Source organism: Trichomycterus rosablanca, chromosome 8, assembly GCF_030014385.1.
Source record: "Trichomycterus rosablanca isolate fTriRos1 chromosome 8, fTriRos1.hap1, whole genome shotgun sequence".
Taxonomy (NCBI): domain Eukaryota; kingdom Metazoa; phylum Chordata; class Actinopteri; order Siluriformes; family Trichomycteridae; genus Trichomycterus; species Trichomycterus rosablanca.
Window position 1 is genome coordinate 23,601,291 of NC_085995.1, and position 18,072 is coordinate 23,619,362.

At 39.7% G+C, this 18,072-nt stretch overlaps 1 protein-coding gene across 3 annotated transcripts in view; it reads right to left on the reverse strand.

Annotated features, from left to right (window-relative positions):
- Positions 1-18,072, reverse strand: part of fam13b (family with sequence similarity 13 member B) — a 54,463-nt gene that overhangs the window by 14,623 nt on the left and 21,768 nt on the right. For all 3 annotated transcript variants that reach the window (XM_063000597.1, XM_063000598.1, XM_063000596.1), the window contains exons 7-12: positions 16,839-16,954; positions 5,946-5,987; positions 2,867-2,992; positions 2,609-2,708; positions 1,016-1,125; positions 624-678 (exon numbers count right to left, since the gene is read on the reverse strand). In XM_063000597.1, the coding sequence (XP_062856667.1) occupies positions 624-678; positions 1,016-1,125; positions 2,609-2,708; positions 2,867-2,992; positions 5,946-5,987; positions 16,839-16,954 (549 nt within the window). The remainder of the gene's footprint in view (positions 1-623; positions 679-1,015; positions 1,126-2,608; positions 2,709-2,866; positions 2,993-5,945; positions 5,988-16,838; positions 16,955-18,072) is intronic.

Below are 18,072 nucleotides of genomic sequence, written 5' to 3' on the forward strand. Positions count from 1 at the left end.
TTTTCAAATCGATGACTATAATGACTATATTTTGTCATCTCGGACTATAAAATTCTCATATAGGGTAAAACACTGCTGGCAGGCAGTCAGAAGGCTGGATTAAAGAATGTGTTTTCTTTTGTGCTTTATCAATGTGGCAGCTGAGCCAGCTCTGCATATTAGACTATCAGATTGGTGTTTTGGTGGTGCAGCGGTAAAACACACCAGCTGAGAGTCTAAACAGATATGCATTGATATATCTCAGTGGAAAGGGGTGGTCTAACAGCCTAATCTTTGGGTGGTGTGCTAGTCAGTGTGCTCTTAGTGGGAAACACTGGGCTCAAGACATGAATACCCTGGAAATGGTGCCAGTCCATCACAGAGCTTCAGCCATATTCACCTCATTATGTGTTTAGACGCTTGACCACAGCGGTGGTGGGCTGGCGTGTTAGACGGCTGTGGCACCCAAGAGCAATTCATTTAGTTATTGAGTTATTTAGCAATTAGGAAGCTAGCAACCCCAGTAAACTGCTAAGCACGCTGACTGGAAGGCTGTTTTAAATGTCCAGCGTGGGCGAGACACAAATTGCAAGTTTCTAGTGAGACCATGGTTTAAGGAAAGGAAGCTCTAAGATTATACTCACTGGGGTGGTAACATCAGTCAGTTCCATGCACTCGTACTCTGGGTATGTTTGCAGTCTGTATGAAAGAAGAGAAAAAAATACTTCAGAAACATTGTGATCCCATGGTGGGCAAATAGCTATTATTAAATAGCAGCTGGGAGCCATCCTCAAAGTTAAACATAGCTAAATAATAATCTGGTGTATATTAAAAAGAAATAATTGACTGGGGAACTTTACAAGTCACAAGCACCTGACAATTACAAGAGCTTAACTGTGCACTTTATTTTTATGATCTAAATAAATTTAAAGTATGAGCTGGTAGATCATAAGACTTATAACAAACCAAGCGTTCTCAAATTATCTACAAAGCTAAATCTAAATACTATCATAATCACTCATTCTTTGAAGCCGACCTTGCATGCATGTTGATGTTGTTCTTAGCATCCACGATAGCCTCAGTGTCAAATTCCATTCCTGAATTTTCCTCTGATACAAGGACATCAGTCTGGAAACCTTGAGATGTCTGTAAAAAAAACAGGATTTTATTTCATGCATAAACATACAACCCCACATTCAGGGGAAAGAGACAGCAGAGAACATGTTCCAAAAAATTAGACAGGGTCATATAACTCCCATTCTTGCTTGAAACATAAACTGCTTAAAATATGCCCACAGTTTTCTGCAAAGTGGTGAACTTAAACACATCCTTGCTTGTAAATAACTTAGCCTTTTTACTTCTATTTTGCCTGCAGTTTCGAATTTTTGAACTGTATTTATACACTGTAAATGTAACATTTTATAAAAATATAGCAGCAGCACAACGTTAATGCTTAGGTGACATTATAAGTGTATATACAACCTTGCAAACTGTCAAGGACGACCTGTGATAAGCAGGTCCTGATGGCATGGCGGGAGGGTATGTGTGTGTGTGTGTGTGTGTATGTAGGGTTGTTGTGCAGATGCTGCTGTCTGTCCTAAAGGATGTTCTATTAAAAGGTGGTGACCCATTTCATGGCTTTTCAAATCTGGAGACAGGCCCGCATTCGATGTGTAAAAAAAAAAAAAAAAAAGTAGCAGCAGTGTAGTTGAAGCCAGCTAGGAACAGTATGAAGCTTGTTTATTTGACAGTTTGGCTCTTGTTTCTCTCTTTAAGAGGTCAGCATGTGGAACAGAATTATTGTGTACTACTGTAAGAAGACTTGGTGAAAACAACATGTACTAATGAGACATGTGCAATGCTCAATGTTTATAGCTCTCTTTATGGCGTTCACATACAAAGCAAATTGTAATCTGTAGTTTGTGTTGTGTTTCCTGTGCTATAAGCACTAGCTGTTCCATGCTGACAATAAACGTGTTGGATAGACAATCATCTCTGCAGCACTCCACAAATCAGGTCTTACAGTAGTGGACTGCGGCTGGGGTACTGGACTGGACTAGTGCCACTGAGAAAAAGATTCTCTAGTCCGACAAGATGAAAATTAAACTCTTTGTGCAAAACAGCAAGTACTTTGTCTGGTAAAAAAAAATGGCACTGCACATCACCTGTCTAATACAACCCCTAGGTTAAAGTCTGGTGGTGGGAGTACCATGCTATGGGGGTGCTTCCTGGCAACAGGGACAGGGAGAAGAATCGAGAGACAGATCAATGCAGCCAAATACCGAAGCATCTTTGAAAAGCATAGACAAACTTAAGACTGGGGCAACAATTCACAGCATACAGCTAAAACAACTATGGAGTGGTTTCGGGTCAAGCCTCTGAATGTCAACTACCTAAATCCAGTAGAACTAATTAACTTTATAATCTTTTCATATAATATCCCACTATGTGACTAAACTATAGTACTTGTACTTGTATCTCGGTACTCCACTGTACCTATAGTACAGTGACATCAGGTTAGATTGTCCACTTCATAACTCTGCCTTGACACTTATGTAGATTAGGCATTTCTTGCACTGCCTTGGCTGCTATACCAGGGCACTAACATAAAGTGCACATTCTCACACACCTTGTTGTCTTGTTCAGACTGGTCTGCATCTGCAGGGCTGAGAGATCCAATCTCAGGCTGCTCTTCTTCTTCATGCTCTTCTGGCACAGCCATCTTCTCACTTGCACAATGTCCGGAGAAGTACATGTTAGAACCCAACTCACATGAATAGAGATAAAAAATACACACCCACCAAGCAAAACAGCGTCCACCAAAATAGAGAAATTAAACATGCCAGGTAATACCAAGGTGTGTTTGTGTGGGTTGGTATACACTCACCCCAGGCCAGGCTGGCAGGATGAGTCTTGGCTTTCATACTTGCCAACATCCTGGTCTATGGAGCTTTGTAGATCCAGGAAATGCTGCTCAACTGCAGCACAGAGTAGCACAGAGGTCTGGAGGATCCTGCAGATACACAAACAAAGACAACATGACACTAGTACTAACTTAGTCCAAAGCCTCTTAAATGCATGTTTGCCTGGTTTTGAACCCAGTAATAAACCATGCAGGTGCTGTGTGAAGGCAGCTCAGAGTCAAGTAAGTTATTGAGTGCTGAGTAAACCATAACTGCATTGTATCAGGTTGCAATATATCAGGTTGATGCCAATCTATCATGGGGCCTCGGCTAACGCCACACAAACCCCCACACGACCAACAGATAGCACCACTGGGGATTCGAACCCTGGATTTAATAGAAATGGAGTACAGTAAAGCTGGTGAACAGTGTGTGTGTGTGAACAGACATTCAACATCATCGCAAAAGCATAATTAGGCCAGTACATTCAGTTCCTAAGCTTGACATTACATAAACCATATAGAATGACAGCTGAGTGTAACCTGGATGTTATCACAGAGAGGAAGCAGTTTTATGAGTGCTGTAAGACGTGAATAATAAGCCACTCTCTTGATAATAAGGTTGGGTTCAACTCTACGTTAAGTTCAAAAGTTTTTAAGGCCACACTGCTATGTATAGCAGTTGTATGTTGAAGCTGTGTTGTCATTTGGCCATGAGTGGAAAACAAAATCCCTCGACTGGCCTCTTCTATGTGCACAACTGAGACCTAGGCATCTGCTGTGTCATCCAGCAACTAAGCCAAACACCCCACTGCATTAACCTTTACTTAAATTTAAACAGAGGCTTCAAGTCCTGGGTAATACGTAACAGCCTGGGGCCTCCATTGTATTTACATTAGATGCATCAGCTTTTCGTAAAAAATTACTTTTTGTGCTGTAGGTACAGTTCGCTTATTAAAGGCAAAAGAATTTTCCACCAAGTACTTGTCAAGAGAACTAAATGTTTGTCATTCATACTCAAAAAATTATGTCTACTTATCAAATTTGCTTGTACAAATCTGTAAATATGCTCTCTCTGTACATTTTCATTCAATTCTATACAAATCACCACTGATGTAGTGATCTAGTGGTGGCTAGTAGCCTAGTGGGTAGAGCCTTGGGCTAGGAACTGATAGGTTGAAAGTTCAAATCCCAGAAAAAATGATTTAGTTGTACTGTACACCTGACAAATGAAGGTATTCTATTCTATTGTATTCTAAAACACTTTAGTGGAAGCAATACTAGGCACTGTGTTGTGAGGTTGTGTAGTTACGACAACCTTCTGATATAAAATCTACTAGATCTGCTGCTATTGACCAGACAGGTGTCTACATGCAAGTGTAATTGGCTTTGTCTGAGGCAGAGGCCCCACAATGAATTAGTGTCTAATCTGGTGTGTGTTACTGCATTGCGCCCGATAATTCCCTGCGAAGTTTGACCCAATTTGACCCGGTCCAGAATAAAGCAATGGTAAAACATTAAAATGAGATAAAAGTAAAATAAAGTACAGAACAGTCAAATGTGTTGTAGGGCATATTCAACAGAAATACTTGCTTAGGAATGTGAGTGTGTTTTAGATGTGTTAACTGTGCTAATAAAAATATACAAATGGTTCAAATATGTTTTGCACCTATTTTTTGTTTAATATTTTAAAACCCTAAAAAGCACTATAGAACACTTCCTAAATGTTCGTGTAGCGTCAGGACTTTTCCCGAATTAATTTTCTCTTTTCCCACCAAGTACGTGATTACACAACAAACATCGCCACTATACTCGGTGCTACAGATAACAGCTGTTCAAACATTTACATGTACAATTTCTCACTGAATTGGACAAACATTGTAATTTCATTTATTTTGGCAGCTCTACAGCGCTTCAGTTCTCACAGTACTAAAACTTTATCTGTGTGACAACACTAAACTGTGTTTTGTTTATGTTGGCTTTCTTGCAAAAATGTTTATGGCAGCACTTAGTCGGCTATCACATGATAAGCCGTTTGTTCAATGTGAGGCTGGGAGCATATCGTTGCTTACGGCAGCATTTAAGCCTTTTACATGATACGCAGCAAAATTGCTTTCTGCTGGCTGTACTACCAAGCACCAAACATGAATTTGATTGACAGTATTACAGCTTATTTACATGTTGTTTTGTATTTTTCCTCACAGTATCATGCTAGATTTTCCCTGGCTTTTCCATAATTTTTCTTCCTCTTATTTCCAATTCCCAATTATGAATCAAGTAGAGCAGGATCACCACACGCCCACTTCGAGACATGTCCAATCTGCGCCAACTTCTTAACACCTGCCAGTGTTGAGTTTCCATGTACAGAGAGCTATGCTAGGCTCTATGTGCCCCCCAACCCCGCAAAGCCCCACTTACGCAAGTGCCCGGACCAGTCCCTGAGACTGCATATCGCAGTGGGAGGAGCGAACTTCCCTCTCTCAAACATGGACAACTGTGTTTGTGTGTATGTCCAGCCAGGTCGGTGGCACTGGTTAGACACTCTCCAGTGGTATGCTAGCATGTACCGCTGTGGCACCTGACTACCAGTCACTCTATTAGATGCACTAAGAATCATTTTCTCTCTACCATTTCTGTGATTTGTTTCAGATTATATTGTATCAACAATCTGTCTCATTGGCAGCGCTATGAAAAGGTCAGCGACAAGCTGGGTAAAAGTTCAAACAGATCAAACAAATCTCCAGTGCACGCCATTTAGGGCGGCACAGCGGGAAGGTAAGCTGCGCCGCCTCATCCACAGGAAACAAAGAAACAGCCAGCGAGGCTTAGCCGCATTATATGTGAATACAGTCTTATACTGTACATTTAGTAAAAGTTTAAATCATTATTCAATATAACTCATTCGTTAAACTTTATTCTTATATAATAATTGTGGACAGGCTAGGCATATCATATGCACCTTCTTATGCATAATAGTTGAAATGATTCTACAAGCCTGGTCCTGTAACACATTTGTGTGACTGATTGCTGCAATGTAGAGAAAACAGAATGTACTGGCACTTACTCTGCAGATCTTGGAAGAATGCTGATGGAAGTGATGTGCGAGCTGAAAAAGAAGAAAACAAAAAAAACATTAGGACATCACCACTGCACACTGTCCTTGAGTAGCTCTGTGTTTACAAAGACAGTGCCCTTATAAACCCAGGTTTATTGCACAATAAACTGGCTGGAATAGCTAAAGTAGGTGCCACTGCCAATCAATATAGCATTATCGGTTTAAAGCTATCCCAGTCTTGACTCTTAACAAAACATGATCAACAAATGTACAATGTAATCCACTGTCAATAATTCAAATTTAGTGAATTATTTCATAATAAGCTTATTGTACTGCATGTCCTTTGTAGCATGTTGCTTACAAACTGTAAACGAACTGCTAAATGAAATAAGATACAGAGAATTGAGTGCAAGAGGCTTTTTTGAACAAGTACAAAGTACAAGTACTGAAACAAAACAAAATTCCTCCAAGGCCAGGGTGCAACACACAACACCAGAGAAAGTATTCTAACCCCTTGGATTAATGCACACTTTACTGTGTTGTGGGTTTGACTTCAAACAGATAAAATTGCCATTTTATTGTCATATATTATACTTAACAAACAACACAATCACCCATAATAAAAAAAACATGTTTTAAATGCTTTGAAGAATAGTGGTGACAGTGTCATGCTATGGGGTGCTTGCCAGCAGCAGGGACTGTTATGTAATGGATGGATTAATGCACCCAAATACAGGAACATCCAAGAAGATGAAAAACAATCCTCATCCAGTGTGCACAGAAATTTTGACTGGGGTGAGAGTTCACCTTTCGACATGATGATAACCAAATGAAATACAGCCCAAACAACACAAGTGGCTTCGTGTCCAGAAAATTCAGCTGTAGCTGCTGCTTTTTTTAAGGGCGTCAGTGGTAGTATTAAATGAAGGGTCTGCACTCTTATGAATAAGGCTTTTTTATTTCTGATTTTTAAGTAATTTTAGAATAACTAACAATATTTTTTTACTTCATCATGGTTGATTAAGTGGATTGGATTGACGGGTAAAATAGCAATTATATCCATTCAAAATCAAATCCACATCACGAAGTGTGCAAGAAAGTAAAAGGGTCTGAATACTTTCTGAATCCACTGTATTTTCCCAGTAGCACTTAATGGATCCTAGAATGCGAGTTCCTGGAAACTTCCTGATAAAGAACTACGAAATGTATCCAAAAGCTTTCAAATTAACATGTTAAGATATGATTCAATCCAGCTTTTAATGCAGTACTGGTATCAGTGATATTAACTTAGGAATCAAGTTGACCAATAAAGCAAGAGTTTGGATATCCAGCTTTACAGCTTGCTAAACATAACTTTGGCAGCAATCCTAATAAAACAACTAAAGCCCGGCACTCTTTGAGAGACCAAATCCAAGTACTTACTTACATTACACTGCAATTCCCAGCATGGCCACCAGAGGCAAAACATGCAGAATACAGTATTTTGCCCTTTTCTTGTTTGAAATGCAACATGACATTGAACAGAGCAGAAAGAACGTGCCTGACAGGAAGTGTGTGGGTGGGGGTTATTCAGCAGTTTACCTCATCCTATAAACACAGTCCAGCATGGGAGGAATGCTGCTTACATAACTGAGGAGCTAAGCTGCAGAGACTGCTGTTATCAACCAGATCAGGGTCCCAGTGTAACACACAACAATCACAAAGGTAACTGCTTGCATATCAACACTGTAGCAGCGCACCTTCTCAGTCGGTTAAGAAAACTGGTGCAGTCTGGATGGCTGCCAGCATGTCTACAGAACTGTGCTGCTGGCCTTACATATTTGCTGAAGAAAGTCAGCAAAACTGACATGTCACTACTTTGTAGATTAGATCTACAGTCCCATCTTTTTTTGGAACTGGGTTTGTACACTGTCTGACAACACAGCTGACAACAATGAATTGTTTACAAGAACATACTTCCACGTTCTATGAGTTTCCCAAAAATGGCAGTAAAAGCAGAACTTATCAAAAACAATACACTTCCTCTGACTCTGCATTTCAGCCTATAAAAGTGTTTGTGTGTGTGTGTGTGTGTGTGTGTAAAGCATTAAACAGCTAGAAGCCCGTCATGATTCAGCAGGTTCAGCGTTCCTTGGAGAAGCAGAACAAATAGTTCTGCAACAGTCATTCACCAAAATGTAATATCAAGCTAGTCATTCTCACCCACTCTCTGTTATTAATTAATTTACTTACTTATTTATTATTTACTAGGATTTAAACGTCATGTTTTACACACTTTGTTTACATTCATGACAGAACAGGTAATTACTAGTTACACAAGATTCATCAGTTCAAGTCTTTTAATGTCAAACACAGTCATGGACAATTTTGTATCTCCAATTCCCCTCACTTAAATGTTTTTGGACTGTGGGAGGAAACCGGAGCTCCCGGAGGAAACCCATGCAGACACGGAGAACATGCAAACTCCACACAGAAGGGACTCTGTCATTAAAGCATATGCACAAAACAGAAGCTGGGCTAGTGGGTAAATAGCATTTAATCTGATCCGACTGTGACCTGAAACCCTGGCCAGAAAGGAAACAAGTATAAGATCCAGAGAGATAAAAGAGATTTAAATCAGACCACTCAAAAGAGTAGCGCTCTCAGTGAGCAGCTCCTTCCATTTCCACAGCCCTTCACAAGTAATTCAGCCCTATTATGTAAGCCAGTCTTTCCCTCGAGAGTACCTCAGCTTTCCTCCCACTACCTCCCTCACCTGTGCAGTAGAACTTCACAAGCCATTTTCTTCGGTGGAGTTGTTCGCCCCAGTGAGCCGTTTTTGTAGCCTTTCCAGTTGGAGCGTCTGTTTATCCGGATTGGGCGCTCTGAGGAGCTAAAGTCTGTATGAGCAGGTCAAAAAGCAAGCACAGGCTGCACGTGCTCATCATGCGGCCTCTGGTCAGTGCTGTATGTGTGGGGCTCGGCACTCTGCTAGAAAGTGCTGCAGTAAACAAGCTGGACCCTCGCTCAAATACAGGCTTGCGTGACGAAACGTTATTAGCAACTATCAGAGCCAATGGCAACGCCGCAGAGGAGGGTTTTCTTCCGAATTCCTCCACTCGAATTGCTGAGCACCCCCACACTGCAGAGCTCAAAAACACACAGCCCAGCACCTGTCACACTCCTTTTTTTAGATTACACGATCACCTGCGTGAAATATGGCCCAGCATCCTAATAGCACAACTCCTCAACCAATTACTGGATTGTGCTAGAGCTGAGCTGTTCACTTTCTCGAACCCTCTTTGATTTTGAAAGAAATCATGCACCAATTTCTTTTAATTTTTACTTCAATCAATATATACTGAACATCGCTTTATTCTGGACAGGGACACAGCAGGTCTGATTTTACCAAAATCACTAAGCGCAATGCTGTAACACACCCCAAACAGGACGCCAATCCATCATGGGGCCTTGGGCAACCCCCAACCACCCAACACATACACACAGCCAACCATGTTTGTATGTAAACACTGACTGGCCGATAGCAATGCAGGGGATTTGAACCCTGGATCCCAGTAGTAGAGGTATAGGGTGAGTTGATATTGATATGTAGGCCCTCCTCGATCAGAAGTAGGGTTGGCAGCAGCAACAAAATAGAGATAAGCTCCAACAGGCCTTGACTAGATTGGGTGAAAAAGGCGTAATATGCCCAATAAAAAGCCTGTTATTAACTGTAAACCACTATATAAAACTTTACTAAATTTGTCTTTTATTGGTGGTGGCATTTGGCTAAAACAGCTAGCAGTACGAGTTCCAAAACCGGCCTAAAGCAACAAGCTTTTACTCAATGCCCAAATTAAGGGCAGCTATGCCAGGTCAACTGACCAGCCTAAAACTTTCCCATCTTGTAAACACAGCCCAACCCAAAGTCTGGGATTAATAATTACAAAAGCAAAAACAACTCAAACTTCATCAAAAGACTAAAATATAGGTTTTACATCTAGACTTCAGAGTTTCTGGATCTGGTAAGAAAAAAGTCCTGCTCCACAAAAGTAAGCCAGCGGTTATCTGTCCAAATATTTCTTCTGAGAATATGAAGTGGTTTGCTTTACATAAGGAGTTCTTAAAGTCTCAAAGCTGTTTCAGTCAAACCAGAACCAAAATCTCACACTAGATTCTCCAGCACGTAATCTTGTCTAAAAAAGTCTAACCCAGTAAGATCAGAAATTAAGTCATAGAAAACAGCACAAAGTGACTAAGTATGTACTGAACACTGAAAATATGAGTTGAGTTGAATTGTGGGTATAAGACAGGCACGAACGATGAGTGGACAGTCTACTTGTTATGATTGCACAACATGATCACATGGCCAGATTGCAAGCTGTCAGCCATCTAAGAAGGGTGAGTAGCTGTGAGGTTGGGTGTCACTTCACTTGAGAGTCTGATGTAAAACTCTCCAGTATAAGAAGAAAGTTTGTTAGACATGTGTTTTACATGGTTACGTTATAAATATAGACACACTTGTCAGTCCCCTTGCTTGTACACTGAGCCACCTGCCACTTGAGGAGGACTGAAAGACAGAACACACAAGTTGTTGGCACTACTAGGTAAAATCCTCCATGGCGCCATGGTGAAACATGAAGGTGACCTTTCCACCTCTTGTGTACTGCTACATCAACAAAATAAGCTGTTCTTACAGCCCAGTCTGGCCGCTAGCAACAAAGTAACTCAGAACACCCGTCTGTATCACTCACAAATGACAAATACTTTCCATAACTGATGAAAGGGATATGGCAGGGTATAAATTTAGCTTTGAAGTGCGCCGGCCTGTCACAGTCGACTGTGGTACAAATGGGGATAGCTGTTTGACAGAGACACAAACAACTAAGGACTGTCCAGTCATTCTTTTTAAAAAGTAATAATGTAAACCAAAGCTATATTTTCTGTTTCATTCGGCAACACAAGTCACGCTTTTAGGTAAATACTGGTTTATGCAAGCATGGTCTCCAAAACATTTTTGTTTGTCCACATTAACTAAAAATCTTTTTAAATCATTTACATCAACATCAATCACCAGTTTGTAATACAGTGGTACCTTGAAACTCAACATCAGGTGGTTCTAGAAGTGGCGTTGAGTTTAAAAGGCATTGAGTTTTAAGGTATTTTTTTCCCATAAGGAAGTATGGGAGCCTTGTTAATGCGTTCCATGGTCCTGTGGAAGTGAATATATTTTAGGCTAATGTAAAAAATGGGGTTGTTTTTGACACTGAAAAAAAACACTGAAATACTAAAAATCAGTAAATCAGTAAAAAAAAACCAAAAAAAAAACCCTGCACTTTAACTTTGTCGTTCTTTTAATACATTAAGTTACATTATTTTACTTTTTTTTTTTTATGATAAGCTTTTTCTCTATGAAAAGCTGATTCTTACAATTTCTCAGAACCCCAAGCTGTGACACAAGTTTAAAAGTGAAACAGGAGAAAAATCCAGCTGAACACAGATACATGTGGAGCTTTCAGAGTGAATATGACGGTTATTCCACACAAATGCAGATTCGTCTCATATTCGCATTACGTTTTATCACACCACTCATGCCAAGCGCTGAACAAAGCAGAAGTCGCTCACACGTTGAGTTTAAGGGGAAAAAATTTCTTGACGAATGGTGTCGAGTTTTAAAGATTTTGAGTTTAGGGGACGTTGAGTTACAAGGTACCACTGTACTTTAAACAACTCCGTTAAGGAACAGACATTGTATATTTTAATAATGGCAACCATGTGCCATAATCTGTTAGCTAGTTGGTAGGTATATCTAAGTGAATTTTTAAGTGTTCAGATGGTGAAGCGGTCTAACGTGCTAGCACATCACTGTGGGGTGTTCAAACTTGAAAGTTTGAATCCCAGCAGAGCCACCAACCAGGCTGGGTGTCCACACAAACACAACTGTCTTTATTACCTGATAAACTGATGTTTAGTGAACTTCAGCCTTGAGTGGCATGATCTCGAACACCTACATACTTTCTGATTACCAAAACTGAAAATGGCAATTTCAAATGTTTATGGAAAGTCTTACCCACTCACAAAAATCTGGATTTTTGGATTAAAAAAGTTTCAATAAAGTATTTCCAGTTGTGTTTTTTTTCTGCCCACCTAGTAACCAAAAACAAACTTAAACACCACGGTTAGAATTCTCAGAAAGAGTTGATCATTAAAAGATAATTAGTTCTACCAGGTTAACAAGGAGGTCTTAGATACAAGCCAGTCACTTTTCCTGAGAAATACATTAGCTGGGGTTATGTAAATAGGACCTCTCCAGATTTACCACATTGGTACTAATAGTACATATAACAGTAAATCTTGCTGCTTAAAATACAGATCTTTTTGTTACTATAAACAAATAATTAAGGACTTACAGTGTATCACAAAAGTGAGTACATCCCTCACATTTCTGCAGATATTTAAGTATATCTTTTCATGGGACAACACTGACAAAATGACACTTTGACACAATGAAAAGTAGTCTATGTGCAGCTTATATAACAGTGTAAATTTATTCTTCCCTCAAAATAACTCAATATACAGCCATTAATGTCTAAACCACCGGCAACAAAAGTGAGTACACCCCTTAGTGAAAGTTCCTGAAGTGTCAATATTTTGTGTGGCCACCATTATTTCCCAGAACTGCCTTAACTCTCCTGGGCATGGAGTTTACCAGAGCTTCACAGGTTGCCACTGGAATGCTTTTCCACTCCTCCATGACGACATCACGGAGCTGGCGGATATTCGAGACTTTGCGCTCCTCCACCTTCCGCTTGAGGATGCCCCAAAGATGTTCTATTGGGTTTAGGTCTGGAGACATGCTTGGCCAGTCCATCACCTTTACCCTCAGCCTCTTCAATAAAGCAGTGGTCGTCTTAGAGGTGTGTTTGGGGTCATTATCATGCTGGAACACTGCCCTGCGACCCAGTTTCCAGAGGGAGGGGATCATGCTCTGCTTCAGTATTTCACAGTACATATTGGAGTTCATGTGTCCCTCAATGAAATGTAACTCCCCAACACCTGCTGCACTCATGCAGCCCCAGACCATGGCATTCCCACCACCATGCTTGACTGTAGGCATGACACACTTATCTTTGTACTCCTCACCTGATTGCCGCCACACATGCTTGAGACCATCTGAATTAAACAAATTAATCTTGGTCTCATCAGACCATAGGACATGGTTCCAGTAATCCATGTCCTTTGTTGACATGTCTTCAGCAAACTGTTTGCGGGCTTTCTTGTGTAGAGACTTCAGAAGAGGCTTCCTTCTGGGGTGACAGCCATGCAGACCAATTTGATGTAGTGTGCGGCGTATGGTCTGAGCACTGACAGGCTGACACCCCACCTTTTCAATCTCTGCAGCAATGCTGACAGCACTCCTGCGCCAATCTTTCAAAGACAGCAGTTGGATGTGACGCTGAGCACGTGCACTCAGCTTCTTTGGACGACCAACGCGAGGTCTGTTCTGAGTGGACCCTGCTCTTTTAAAACGCTGGATGATCTTGGCCACTGTGCTGCAGCTCAGTTTCAGGGTGTTGGCAATCTTCTTGTAGCCTTGGCCATCTTCATGTAGCGCAACAATTCGTCTTTTAAGATCCTCAGAGAGTTCTTTGCCATGAGGTGCCATGTTGGAACTTTCAGTGACCAGTATGAGAGAGTGTGAGAGCTGTACTACTAAATTGAACACACCTGCTCCCTATGCACACCTGAGACCTAGTAACACTAACAAATCACATGACATTTTGGAGGGAAAATGACAAGCAGGGCTCAATTTGGACATTTAGGGGTGTAGTCTCTTAGGGGTGTACTCACTTTTGTTGCCGGTGGTTTAGACATTAATGGCTGTATATTGAGTTATTTTGAGGGAAGAATAAATTTACACTGTTATATAAGCTGCACACAGACTACTTTTCATTGTGTCAAAGTGTCATTTTGTCAATGTTGTCCCATGAAAAGATATACTTAAATATCTGCAGAAATGTGAGGGGTGTACTCACTTTTGTGATACACTGTATGTATAGTTGAATTACACGTCTATGGGTAGAAACTTCAGAAGTATGAAATATCCGAAGTGTGAAACTGTCGCTAAAGGTAAAACTTGCTTAAAAGTGTATTAAGTTCAGTGCTCGTTTATACACAATTACTTCATATAGGGACTTGTCTAAACACTTCTTAGACTGTTGTGCAACATTTGAGTGTTTTGTAGCTCAAAAGTAATGTGGAAATTGATTTCATGACTAGTCGCATGTTTTAGTATTTCTGTTAACTGCCTCACAAACCTTTTTTTAGAATCAGAATACCAACTTATTTTTAAATACATTTCATGGTCTACACATATCTAGGAAAAAAAAAAATAGTAGCTACCCTTTGTGTTAGCAGTAGTTAACTAAATGACAAGTAGTTCTTTGGTTACAGGAAAACACAATCCAATCCCAAATCCTTCCAAAGTATTAAAAATACAGATATATACTTTGGAACAAATTTAGTATTCATTCAACAATCTCAAATATAAATCAAACCTTTAAAATTGAAAACGGTCATAAAATACTCAAAAGCATATGTTTGTTTCCACCATGTGTTTAACTCTCAGACTGCCCATGGAAAGACTTACTGTATGTTGCTCATCAAAAATTAAATTCTCCAACTGTACACACAGTGTTCAAAATGTCAAGCATGTCTAAAAAAACAACCACACATTTTAAAAGGATGTACATGTGGGCTCAGTGGATTTTCCCTGTCCAAAACTGGTACCTCGCTTACCTACCAATTATTATTTAACAGCATTAGAACACAACCATGTACTGACATTTAGGACGAGGTGGTCTCGGCCCACGCTCTAAAAGTCCAGACTGCTCACCTTACATTAAAGCCAGAACAGGTGGAGGAAAAAAATGAAAGACAACGAATTTGTTCTGGTCTCAACCTTTACACTCAGCTGACTTCTACAAACAAAACATAACCCCTTTAGCCAAGCAGGCATTACAGGAGCTTTGACAGGGGTAGAGAAGCAAGCCCAGAATACACATACACAGTACATGTGATGAAGACAGACTCCTATCTCACTACTGCAGTACAGAGATTACACTTTTTAGGCATAGAGTCTCAAGTTCTTACACATGCACAATGATAAAATTACTGCAAAAAAAATCAAATTCCAAAAATGTTCAATTATTGGGTTTTATATACAGTACAGGCCAAAAGTTTGGACACACCTTCTCATTCCTGTGGTTTTTCTTAATTTTTTTTAAATTTTCTACATTGTAGATTAATACTAAAGACGTCCAAACTATGAAGGAACACATATGGAATTATGTAGTAAACAAAAAAGTGTTAAACAAACCAGAATATGTTTTATATTTTAGATTCTTCAAAGTAGCCATCTTTTGCTTTAATGACAGATTTGCACACTCTTTGAAATTTTCTCAACCAGCTTTATTAGGTTTCCACCTGGAACGGTTTTCAATGAATGTTTGTGCCTTGTCTAGAGTGAATTTTTGGAATTTGTTGCTTTTTTAATGTGTTTGAGACCATCAGTTGGGTTGTGCAGAGGTAGAGTTGGTAAAATATAAAACATATTCTGGTTTGTTTAACACTTTTTGGTTCACTACATAATTCTTCATAGTTTGGATGTCTTCAGTATTAATCTACAATGTAGAAAATAAAAATAATCAAGAAAAAACATTGAAGAGAAGGTGTGTCCAAACTTTTGGCTGGTGTGTCCAAACTTTTGGCCTGTACTGTACACTGAGTTTTCATGAGTAACATGAGTAGTGTGATTTTGCAGAGTTAGGGCTTGCAGTGAAGTAATGTACCTTCCAGTAAAAAGGAAATAAATACTTTTTAAACGTGGGCACTTAGGTGGCAGTAAATTGTGCAGGCCCACTACGGCTGGGATTCAGGTTTCAAATATCAAGTGGTGCTACTGGCCAGTCAGGTGTCTGCATACAGGAATGATTGACTATGTCGAAGAGGGGCATGGCCAAGGCCACACGATAAATTGGTGTCCTGTCTGAGGTGTGTGGCCAGTGATTCTGGAGAAAGTCTGACTAGTGTGACCCTGACCAGGATAAAGCAAAATATGACAATGTAAATGCATATGCATTAATGTTATAAATATATGTACTGTTTTTCTATTTTATTATTTTCTTTAACATGTTTAACATGTATATACAGACATTTATTATACACATCTAAACTGTTAGTTTTAGAGTGCGGTTTTTAAAATTACATTATCTGTATATTTAAGTGTACAGGCTGTATAATCCCTACCCAAGGTTATGAGGTGATAATGACTTTTCCTGCATCAAGCACTTTAAAGCAAAAAGTAGCTTACTATGAAGTATATTAGCATAATAGCAAGTCTGCTTACATACACATTTTCTAGTACCCTAATAAAAAAAACATAGAAATTCAAGCCAGCGACTTATCTTCACACATGCGCATTTGCGCACAACACAAGCTGAATAACCCAAATCTCATTCGTCTTACTTATAATCTGAAAACAACCTCAATCAGACACACTCACATGCAAACACACTCACTGCCATCCGCAAGGAGACAACTATTACTACCAGGGTCGAGGCACCAGACCAGAACACTGTAGTGGTCAGGCCTTTAGACGTGTATTGTTCATTGGTGTACGCCAAATGATTTCACCCAGTTGTGGAGATTATGGCAGAAAACATTCACTTGCAATAATCCCTTTGCCACCTCAATTCAAAATTAAGGTCAATTAGGCCTAATCATTCATTTTTACCAGTCATCATATGAAGTTAATTACACTTTCCTGGAAACAGATGCACTCACTGATTTAGACTTGTTAATGTTATTTCACCTGTCTCTTCACAAATAAGTTGGGAATCTCTGTGATTAATGGTTTCTAACCTGGAAGAAGCGGGGGCGTGAGGGTGTTTTGGGGAGAGTGAAGAAGAGCCGTCCTCGACATCTTGTGGAAGCTCCTCGCATGCTTCTATCTTTTCATCCTCCAGGAGCTCAGTGATCTAGAACAGAGAGAGACGTTTTCAAACTGAGTGAAAAAGCATTAGGTTTTGCATCACGTGGTCATGCAGGAGTACATTCTGATCATAACTATTGTTATTCCACTGATAAAACATGGAGCTGAAACAAAGAGTAGGGTTCTTGCTGCACAACTTTATGTCCCAAGTGGTGTTTGCCACTATTGTCGCCAGTCCAATGCTGGTAGGAGGATACTGAGTCCTCAAAGACACAATATGCCAATGCTGAAGATACATTGTCTTTAATAATAGTAAGAAAACAGCAATGGACATTGGTCAGAGGATAAAAAAATCTTTCAAAGACAAAAGAGTCTAAAAACACCTCTACACATTATGTAACATTATTGTAATGAACTGTAGTGCAAGTAGTCTTTCTTCTGGCAGCTGCCATCTTACACACTAAACTAGAATTAAAGCCACATAAACCTTGAAAAGAAAAAAACAAAATTAATTAAAAACTAATTTTTACTTTAATTCATTGATATTTGATTTTAGATTAAGAAATTCCTGGTATTTAACAAATGTTCTGATCCGATCCATTAACATTTTCAGCATTTAGCAGACGCATTTATCCAAAGCGACCTACAGTACAGTGACAGTATACTGTCTAAGCAATTGATGGTCAATGGCCTTGCTCAAGGGCCCAACAGTGGCCACATGACAGTGATGGGGCTTGAACCAGCAACCTTTGGATTACTAGTCCAGTACCTTAACCGCTACGCCACAACTGTCCACTAACATACTATGCTGTAAGTGCATTACCATTTACATTTACACTATTTTAAAGGCAAACATTTTAACACTTAATGCTTCGTTCACAACAAAGGCATATTGCCGCTACAATATTGACAATATTGTTGGTTTATTCATATGAAGTTTTGTATAAAATGTATTTCAGTTTGAAACAAGTAAGCACGGAGATATGGGTTGGTGTAACATTAATTTTTCATTCAAAAAGTGCATTAAGTCTTATCAAAGAGCCACAACAAGTGATTTTAAGGTAAGTAAAAGTGGGATTGCTATCTAAAATGCAAACCCTGTCTCTACAATTCACAGCTCACTAGTCGCCATGCCATATTTTTGTCTTGATTCATGGTCATGGT